This window comes from Idiotropiscis lumnitzeri, chromosome 7, assembly GCF_059441095.1.
Source record: "Idiotropiscis lumnitzeri isolate Australia: NSW breed Sydney's pygmy pipehorse chromosome 7, RoL_Ilum_1.0, whole genome shotgun sequence".
NCBI classification, from domain to species: Eukaryota; Metazoa; Chordata; class Actinopteri; order Syngnathiformes; family Syngnathidae; genus Idiotropiscis; species Idiotropiscis lumnitzeri.
The window spans coordinates 19,453,152-19,463,568 of NC_142397.1; the positions used below are offsets into that span (position 1 = coordinate 19,453,152).

The window sequence follows — 10,417 nt, forward strand, 5'->3', positions numbered from 1 at the left end:
TTAATCGTGATTTGGACCGACTGGAGCTTTACAATATAAAGCATCATAAATATAGTTTCAAAATGACGGTTTATTGAATAAAGGAGGGAGGATTCAAAACGGGCATATGAGAAAATCTATCTGAGGATGTGTTCGAGGGAAGACGACGTTCTCATTTTTGACCACCTCGGGGCGACATTGCAGCGCCTAAGTAAAGAGAGAGAGCGCTCGCCCTGCATGAAAATATAGAGTATTGTACATTAAATTCGTGTAATGCCGCAGAAAAGAAATTTATCCATGAGGAAAAGTACAAAAAAAATCACCCTACCCCCAAAGTAATACTTAAAAATTGGCATTATGAATAGAGTTATCTCAACGGTATTTTTCGGCATTCCAAGTGTGAACACCTTTGATTTCTCCTGGAATACTTTACACTACTAACAATAATTAACCACCACTATTAATAATAATAAATTATTGAATTAAAATCCCAAACTTGCCTTGGATGCTACTTTGGCATCACTGTATTCTTATTGATCTTATGGCAATGACCGTTTGCCTATATGAGCACTTTGCTTATTGTATCTGAGAAAAAAATGTTTGTTTCACTACGACATAATATACGAATAAATATTATTAGATGATAAAATCAAAAATCTTGTTTGCTGAACCAAATAATGTGCAACAGTTAACGAGTCAATACAGAATGAAACAGGTGCATTTAGACTATGAGTCAACACGGAGTCCTATATGTTTATTGATTTTTTTTTTAAAGACAACATTTTAATAGTTAGACAGAGTAAAGAATCAAGAGCATAGAGGTTTTATTTTTTTAATAGAAAGTCTATTTGAGTGTGAACCCCTTCAGCCGTTTTAAGTGGACATGTTTCTTCTCTTTCTGCACTTGCTGAAGGCCCGTGGATCCAAAGATGGCTACTGCCCTTTGCCACGCCCACCAGAGACACACTTTTATCCGTTTTTTCCATCATTAAAGCATTAAATGTGTCTGATCGCAGTCTTGACGTATGGGGCAAGCTCTGTAAATATGCAATCACCTTTTGAAATGAAGTTGCAGTTTTTAAGTTGCGCTCAATGCGCACTGCTGCCGTAGTGCTTAATGAGGGGGTGTGCTGCTGTCATCTTGAAAAAGGAGGATAAATGAATAAAAATATGATTTATTTTCGATCCAAATGTAAAATAAAGTGATAATATATTAATAATGTAGATTTAGAATGCACCAATTTAGTGGATTTTACTGAAAAATCGATATAACTCGGTTGCCTCTGAATATTCAAATCGAAAGTAACGCGCAATCAAATCATTGTCAAATCATTGAGTTCTAGGGGTTTTAAATAGTAGGCATGGAGGGAGAAAATCCCAAACTAAAATGTTCCCAGCTATATTACAATATTGTTGTATGCTCTGAAGCTGCTCTAACAGATTTGTGTTCGTATTTTTGGAGACTTTTGTACAATTTTCGTTCTTGGTCATTGTGCTGAGGCTGAAAGGGACATTGAGGAGCCCCACGGGTCTTGATCAGGGAAACTTCTCATCATCTCTGTCGTCATGTCTGGTGAGTTTCGAGAAGCATTTTCATCAAGTCCAATCCACTTGTAGATTTTTCTCCTGTTAAACACAAAAAGAGAACATAAGTGATGCTTGAAATGATAATTGAAGCACTGATTAAACCATGCGGGCAACATGTATTTCCTCCTTCACTTCGCAGCAGCGAACTTCGTTCAAAATTGGACTTATTGCCAAGTTAAAAAAAATATTAACTTATTTACATGTTGATACCACCTGTTTCTTCGTTCAGGGAAGTCTTTTTCATTCAAATTAATCTGTGCCTCTCACTAACTACAGGGCGTTGTGTTATTTTATTTTCCATTACGTGTTATTTTGCGTCTTCAGAGCATAATGATATTCATTTTATCCAACATCCATTAGGGGGGAAAAGTAACATTTGGACAGTTTTCTTTGTCTTACCGCAGACTGCTTTTGTGTAACGGGCGGTTATGACTAAACGTACAGTGGGATGTGTCTGCAGTTTAATTTTGGCCCTCTATTGCCACGTTTAAGACAAATCATGGAGTAGCATTTAGATGTATGAATATTTATCAGATGGCGTTCCTCGTTGTCTGGTTAGTGCTTTATCAAATTGGGAATCCCGAGCCTTTGGGCAAAAATCAGACGCACTTATGCAACGGTTTCCATTGGATCCTTTCTCTCATTCGAACGAATTTCCGACACATATTACTTTTAGAAACCGTGCAGAAGATCGATTTGAATATATAACTGAAATCGGAGATAGCGCATTCTACAGACTACACGCAGCGCATACTTCTCCCACGAAATCAATAAAACCACAACATTCCTTGCACATACTTAAGCGTTTAGCGCTCTGAACTGGTGTTTTCTCGCAAACATCAACATTTTCATAGCTTGTTAACACATCGAATGAGTTTCACTTATCCGACTCGAGTACAACCCCCCCCCCCCCATTTCTTCCTATTTTACACGATCGCGGCGCGTTATTCTACAGTACATCAACTATCCCGAGCGACTGACAAACGCATTTACACCTCATATTAATGTCGATCATAGCGATCCATTACAATCGAGAAATTAACGTACACGCACAGACGGATATTTTGTACAGCTTACCAAAGTGGGGTGGGGTGGTTGAAAGAGCGCGTCTAGCAGATACACGCATGGAGAGGAAGCGTTCATTCGCTCCGTTGTCAGACGTTTTAAGACGAATGGCTGGAAAGGGGCGCGTTGACCGGGAAAGAGCGCTCAGGCTCACCAGAGTGAATAGGGACAGGTAATGTATTAAAGGGAGATTCTGTGCGCTTTTACGCGTGATTACGCACGGCCAACCCAGGAAAAAAAGTTTGGAGAGTAAAGAACAGCACGTATTTTTTTTTTTTTTTTTTGCGTATTAGCGTACCTAAAATACATGCATGTTTTCCCGTATACCTTAAGAACTTAGGACTTCATATTGTGTATCACCTTGTACACGTGTTTTCTGTGTGGGGAAACCATGTTTGTGTTCTCCATGAGAGTGCATTAACACATAAATAAATAAACAAATAAATAAATAAAATCGTTAATTGTTATCAAGAGAGAATCCAGAGGAATTCGAGTGAATGTGGTTCTGAGGAGCGTGCGCAGGGGTCGTGCTGTTGGGGAGAGGCTGGGAGCCGAGTGGGTGTTTGTTGTTGTCCACTATTTGGTAAACAGGAGTGACATGATCCCCCCCACCCCCCACCCCCCATCTTGCAGATAAGCCGCGGGTGTACCAAGGGGTGAGGGTGAAGACCACAGTCAAAGAGCTTCTGCAGAGACACAGAGCCCGCGAGGCCAACCGTAAAAAAGTGAAAACGGTAATTCCACTCTCATCACATATTAATCATGCCACTGTATTTCCTGTAAACTCGATCAAGAGTAGAACAGAACTAAACTTTACATGTAAATAGATGAGTGCCCTTCCAGCAAAACACACCCAAACAATATTATGTACACATACTGACACTGGCACATGTAGCCTCATAACACCTGGGGCGTTTCTAGTCACTTTAGGGGACCTAGGCAAGAGGGAGCCAATCATGGGCCCAAAAACACCAAGATCATTATTCAATACATAAAACTTTTATTTTAAATAACACACGTGCACAATCATGTATAAAAACTTTAAATACAATATACACTATTGAAATGTGCAACGTTTTCTGAATGACAAAAACACAATCAAGCAAAAAAAGAAAAGTAAAAAAAAAATGAAATAGTTTGTTGTCTTTAGTTTCTGCTCACCTGAAGCTGATTTTAAAAATGCTTCGAGTTTATATTGCTCTTTTCCATGACACCCAAATAGCCACAATTTAAGAACAAGAAAAAAATTTATCACATTTATTTATTTATTGTATTAAATCAGAACATATCAAGATCCATTTAAAGGAGAGCTAATCTCTTTAATTATAATGTTAAAAAACTACAGTTCTCCCTTCATCTGTAGAGCCAGGTCGTTGTTGTTGTTGTTGACACCTTGTTGTAGCCCAAAAAAAATTTTGAACAAAGAACCTACGGGTAGAAAAAACAATGGAGAAGCACATTTATATTCAAGAATAGTGTATGCTATAGTAATGTTGCTGCACACCAAATATTAAGATCTCTTTGGAATAATTAACGAACACTCAACTTCACACTTGCTGATAATATATTTGATTCATTTGACATACAGAAAATTCAAGGACCTAGATGATCCTCTTCCAAAGTACAATATAATACAACTTTAGTTACTTTATTTGTTTAATTAATCATGGCTAAGCAGGTGCAGTCATCATGTCAAGTCCAGTTGCGCTTCGTGAGACTGCACTACAGACAGGGACAAAGTAGCACTGCAACTTTTTTTCTTAAATAATGTCAGATTATACACGTTTGAACTTACCACTTTGCCGCTGTCTTTTCCGTCGTCTTCTTTTTTCCCTTTTTCCATGCCCTGACAGATAAAGGTCGCGTCATTTTTCCCCGACACGAAGTGCACCAGAAAGTCGGCCACTGGTAGTCGGGGCCCCACTCAGGGGGGTTTTCAACGTATCGCTGTAGTGTCTATGGAGGTTTCAGGTTACATGTGTCATTGATATGGATCGATATTGGTCGTGTCTCGGCGGTAAGACACTAGGCAGTGACTGCGAGCGAGGGCCTTGTGCGTTTTGTCGACGAACGTTGCATGTCGAAAATTATTAATGATTAAGTACTTTTCCTTACACTGTTGCGGCGCCTCTGAGTAACAATTAGTCCTGAAAACACACATAAAACATTAAATAAATGAATAAATAAATAATTCTGTCATTTCCCCCCTGTTTAAATCTTTCCTTTCTCCCTTAAATTCAGATATCTCAAGCCTGCATGGATCTTCAGGCTCTTTGTGCGTCACCTCTTCCAAGTAAGTATCCACAGCATCATCGAAACTTTGCTTGTAATGAATTACCAATCACAATGCAATGGCAAATCACTCTGCATTCGGATTATAAATGACCCAAATTAAACGTGTGAAAAATCTATTAATTCCATGGCAACTATGGTCTGGGGTGCAATATGAAAGAAATCACATAAAAGGTCATGCTGCTCATTGGAACAATTGACAATGCAATTGGAAATGCATTTGCCTAAAATTTCTAAACGTTGCCTACATTTGTGGCAGCTGGTTATGTCGAGACGTCCCTATCTTAAATTATTCATAAGTAAATGTCGTCCTTGTTAATGATCATAGAAGCTCTTAAATCTGTAAAAAAAAACAAATAAATAAACAGAGAGTGATTGGAAATAATTCTGGGTCAGGCACTCAGATGGGTAGTGTAAAGAGCTCCAAAGCAATAAATAAAGGCTTTTTGCGTGTACAGCATCCAAAGCATGTTAGCTGAACCTGTTTTTTTATTCGCTTGTTATTCAACTACATTTGAATAAGATCTTCACCACCCACCAGTCAGATGAACTATTAGGGAAACTTGAAGTGGTGGGGGACTGAGTGGGATTTGCCATTCATTTGAACGACGGTTTCATGCGGGAATGTATGGCTTTGTTTTAGTTAATCACTTATAAGATTTGTTTATTTATTGGATTTTATTTAATTAATTAAATACAGGTAGCTATGTGGATGCCCCCACCACTCCCATTGTGAACCCCGGCACTTGTGGCTCTACAGCCGAGCAGCCGCGCCCCGCCTCCTTCCCAGTCGCTGACAATGGGTGCAGCATCCAGCAACAGGAGAGCGACTTTATGTGCACCCAGCAGCCGTTTGGGGACTTGATGGTGCCGCCTGACTGCTTCAGTGGAAACAACATAATCAACAACGGCGATGGTTGCTACAACAGCTCCCTGCCTCTCCCTCATTCCTTGTCGCTGCCCTGGAGCCACGGCCTTGCCTTGGACTCAGACAACTATGGCCACGGGATGGTAGGGCTGCACTGACGAGTAGGCTTTAGACAATTGTTCAAATTGAAACTTCTAAAATTCTTCTTTTGCTAGAGCTAGTAATGCATTTTATGCTTAGGATTTGGACTTGCTACCAAAGTCTTCCTAAAAATACTCAATAATCCGATTTTTAAAACAACTGGCAATATAACAGGCTATTAGGGCCACATGATTTCACTAAAGCATCATAAATGCTACAAGTCCCAGAATGCACCGCGATGATGCAAAAGAATGGAGGTTCCTCGGACGACCACCTCAGGGAGCTCAATTCATTTGACCAACAAGATAAAATGGAGATTTGAAACACGGGTTATTTTGTGTGTTCGTTCACATAGTTATCTGAAGATATCTGCTCAGCGACTATAATTTAGTGCATGCACTCCATGGGGGTAATTACCTTTAATTTGACATTATTAGTGATATTCATCTATGTGAAGACATAGAACATGGAAACATTGTGTAGATTGTCAGTAATTCAGGTCATTGCCTTGAGTCAACCTTTGCAGACAGCTCAAGTTAATAATGTTTTACACAATAATAATCGACAGTATGATTTACATTATTGACACCATCTTGGGGACTGATGCTCTAGAACATTTTGCCCGTTGAAAATGTCCACTATAAAACTAATTGACTAGATTACAGAGTTATTTAGACACACTCATAGACCACGTGACTGCTAAATTTGCTTATATGAAAAAAGTTTGGAATTTTTCATCAAACAGAATTGTGGTTTGAAAGAGGAAACAAACGTCTGTATTAGCAAACCGCATTTTCCTTTGCAACCATCATCAAGTTAGTTTTTATGGTTTTGAAAAGGTGTAATATTTTTGAACCACTTTATGTTTGAGCTGAAGAAAATCCTAGCTCGCCTTTATCAAATGACATGCAGCATGTGAAGCGGTGATGTTCTTTTTCCTCATGATAAAACTAAGCATTTTCTTTCAACGGTCATATTGGACTCTCAGCATTATCTCTTTTAGGCTCCATGCTCCACACCAGAGTCACTAAAGCTGTATCTCTTTTAGGCTCCATGCTCCTCACCAGAGTCACTAAAGCTGTGCAGCCCAGTGGATCACAACAGCTACTCGCCGCAGGATTCTTTCTCCTCCTCTTCCTCATCCTCCTGCTACGACTCCCCCACCAGGATGGAGTGCAACTTCATTAGCTACTCCTCCGAGCACTACCACAATCAGCACTGCACCCTACAGGACTGTTACTGTATGCCTCAGTGCTGGGCCAACCTGCAGGAGAGCTTCTGCCCTCCTGAATACTCCCCTTACTACCCTCCCACAGACTGTGCATACCCCTGCCTCATGGAAGAGAATTATTTCAAGAGCAATTTTGCATTGAGCACTGAAATGTGTTATAATGTATTATGATGATGATGAGTTGATTGCTTTGCAAGCGCTCAATAAGGATCTGCTTGTGCGTGGCTCGAAGCAAGGATGGAGTGGATATGTTGAATGGATAATGAATGGATGAAGTGGCTGAGTTTATGAGGCTTTTTATTTTTAATTACTCAGATTTATTTTCATACCCATGACAAGTCTGCATTTTTAATAAAATATTAAAACACTCTCAATATCCGTTAATTATCCTATACATTTTCACGGTCACACAAATGGAACTGTGATGTGATCTTTGGAAGATTCCAGGTGCTCACAAAAAAAAAAAATCCAGCGTTTAGATTTCACATCATAGCTTAGCCAATTATATGTATTATCTAGAACTAGGTACAGTTTGTGTGTATAAACTATATATCCTTTCATTTTCTGTACCATGCTGGAGCCTATCCTGGCTGGCCTTGGGGAAGAAAATAGGTCAGGGTTGGGGCGATAATTTTAGAATTTGGGTGGATGGGATCCCCTTGCATTCAACAGTTCCTCTCCAGAGTGGCTAAATTAAATAATCAAACTTTTAAACTCTGGTTGAGGTAAAACACAATAACAGTAAAGCATAAGCATTTAGTCAAACATTCTTGCAAGCAAGCTCATTGGACACAAAATAGAAATGAGTTGAAAAGGTTTTGGACAATTTATTAAATATTTAAAAAAATCACTTATTTATCAATAATTCAAATAGTTCAAATCCTTCGATTTTAGTCAGTCTAATGTGAATACTTTTTGATTTCCTTCGTCCTCATTTAAAGCGAACAGGTTATTTTTCTTCTTTTTTTTTTCAAAACAAGACACTTATATTAATCAGCTTGGATTAAACTAATCAACATTTCTGATGTTGGGTCTGCTTTTCCGGCAGCGGACTCTAAAAACGCAGGCTCAGAGAAGAGAGATTCGTGATCAAGGAATTTATTACTCCAGTAGCAAAATCTATATACAAAAACAGATCCATACAAACAATCACGCGGTACCGAAAGTGTAACATAAATCGCTGGTGGAAAACTCACACCAGGAAAACAACGCGGAAAACAGAAAACGCTTGCAAAAGGCAAGGAACAAAAACCGAACGAAAATCGCTTACCACAAAAGGGTAAGATGAGCCAATTGGCGAGCAAACACGGCCGAGAAGGACAAAGGCTGGGTGCGTTGTCAATGGGCGGAAACGAGGTCGAGAAACACGTAAAGTAGATAACAAGAATGGCGAGAGTAAACACTTGGAACATGGACATGAGCACAAGGGAATAATCCGACGCTGAGACGTCAGCGCGGCGCGTTTAAATAGCAAGGTAATCATGGTATCAATGGGAAACAGGTGCGTGGCAGGTGGGCGCGTCTCTCCAGCCGTGACGACAAGACAGGAAACAGGTGCTGGAGTGAACGCCCCCACGTCAGCTGAGCAGACAACAACAAAAACATGAGGCATGACAGAAACGGATCATGACAGTACCCCCCCCTTAACGGACGCCTCCTGGCGAACCACCTGGCTTGCCCGGGTGCTTAGCGTGGAAATCCCGAATAAGCGAGGGACACATGATCCAGGAGCGGGGGACCCATTGACGCTCCTCCGGACCATAACCTTCCCAGTCGACCAGATACTGGAACCCCCTGCCCCTGCGCCTAGAGTCCAAGATCTCCCGCATCGTGTACACAGGACCACCATCGATGATTCTCGGCGGCGGACCCACAAAGCGTGGACGCAGTTTGCGGGACGTTCCGGCCAAATTGAGGTCGCGGGTGGACAGCCATACCTTATCGCCGGGCTTGTACGTCGGGGCCGGGCGTCGACGGCGATCAGCAATCCGCCAATTGCGTTCGGAGGTGCGGGACAAGGCCGACCTGGCCTCCCGCCAAACGCGATGTGCCCGCTTCAGGTGGAGCTGGACGGAAGGGACCTCGACCACCCCCTCCTGAGATGGGAACAGCGGCGGCTGGTAGCCGCCGGGGGTCATGAAGGGCGAACGCCCCGTGGCCGACGAGAACAGCGTATTGTGCGCGTATTCCACCCATGGTAGATGGTCGGCCCATGAAGACGGCCGATCGAGGCAAACGGACCGTAAGGCGGCTTCCAGGTCCTGGTTGGTCCTCTCGGAATGTCCGTTGTACTGAGGGTGGTAACCGGAGGATAGGCTCGACGAGGCCCCCAGGGACCGGCAGAAGCGCTTCCATACCTGTGACACGAATTGCGGCCCTCGGTCGGACACCAAGTTGGTGGGTATTCCGTGAAGCCTGAAAACATGAAGCACAAGCAGGTTGGCAGTCTCTAGGGCCGACGGAAGCTTAGGCAGGGCAATGAAATGGGCAGACTTGGAGAAACGATCAACGACGGTGAGTATGACGGAGTTGCCCCTAGAGACAGGCAGACCCGTGACAAAGTCCAGTGCTATGTGAGACCAGGGTCGTGGGGGTATCGGTAAGGGATGCAGGAGTCCCGCTGGAGGTTGATGCTGGGATGGCATGCCACTCTGGAGGAATGGCCCCACTTCAACACCTCGGAGCGCAACTGAACCGGCACAAATAACCGGCCCTCAGGACAACCGGACGGAGTGCCGGCCTCATCCTGTGCCCCCTGGATCCGCTGCTCAATCTCCCACCGCAAGGCTCCGACCAGGCGGTGGTCTGGTACCACGCTGTCGGGTCCTGGTCCCTCCTCGACCGGGTCATGGATGCGTGACAGGGCTTCTGGCTTGGTGTTTCTGGACCCCGGGTGATAGGTTAATGTATAATTGAAGCGGCTGAGGAGCAGAGACCATCGGGCCAGACGTGGGTTGAGTCTCTTAACAGTTCGAATATATGCAAGGTTCTTGTGGTCGGTGTACACGGTGAACGGTTCGTGGGCGCCCTCCAACCAGTGTCTCTATTCTTGTAGGGCGAGAACTACGGCCAGCAGTTCCCAGTTGCCCACATCGTAGTTGGCCTCGGCCGGGCTGAGGCGGCGGGAGAAGAAGGCGCAGGGATGGAGCTTCTGGTCGACTGGGGAACGCTGTGACAGCACCGCCCCCACTCCTGAATTGGATGCGTCCACCTCTACAATGAAAGACATCTCGGGGTTAGGATGACGCAGTACT

At 42.9% G+C, this 10,417-nt stretch overlaps 1 protein-coding gene and 1 long non-coding RNA gene across 2 annotated transcripts; one reads left to right on the forward strand and one right to left on the reverse strand.

The window, feature by feature from the left end:
• Positions 1-706: 706 nt before the first annotated feature.
• Positions 707-2,795, reverse strand: LOC148333875 (uncharacterized). Its single transcript, XR_015844266.1, has 2 exons — positions 2,644-2,795; positions 707-1,605 (listed from the first exon to the last, which is right to left on the reverse strand). It is a non-coding gene; the product is annotated as an uncharacterized LOC148333875 (long non-coding RNA).
• Positions 2,707-7,508, forward strand: pou2af3 (POU class 2 homeobox associating factor 3). The gene is made up of 5 exons (XM_088301016.1): positions 2,707-2,803; positions 3,265-3,365; positions 4,873-4,924; positions 5,624-5,934; positions 6,981-7,508. Exons 3-5 carry the CDS (start codon positions 4,888-4,890, stop codon positions 7,332-7,334), a joined length of 702 nt encoding a protein of 233 aa, XP_088157142.1. The 5' UTR covers positions 2,707-2,803; positions 3,265-3,365; positions 4,873-4,887; the 3' UTR covers positions 7,335-7,508.
• The last annotated feature ends 2,909 nt before the right edge of the window (positions 7,509-10,417 follow it).

Coding starts and splice junctions, on each gene's coding strand:
- pou2af3 (XM_088301016.1), top strand. CDS start 4,888: ATGGATCTTCAGGCTCTTTGTGCGTCACCTCTTCCAA. Junction 4,925..5,623: donor TTGTGCGTCACCTCTTCCAA/GTAAGTATCCAC, acceptor AATTAAATACAG/GTAGCTATGTGGATGCCCCC. Junction 5,935..6,980: donor ACAACTATGGCCACGGGATG/GTAGGGCTGCAC, acceptor TATCTCTTTTAG/GCTCCATGCTCCTCACCAGA.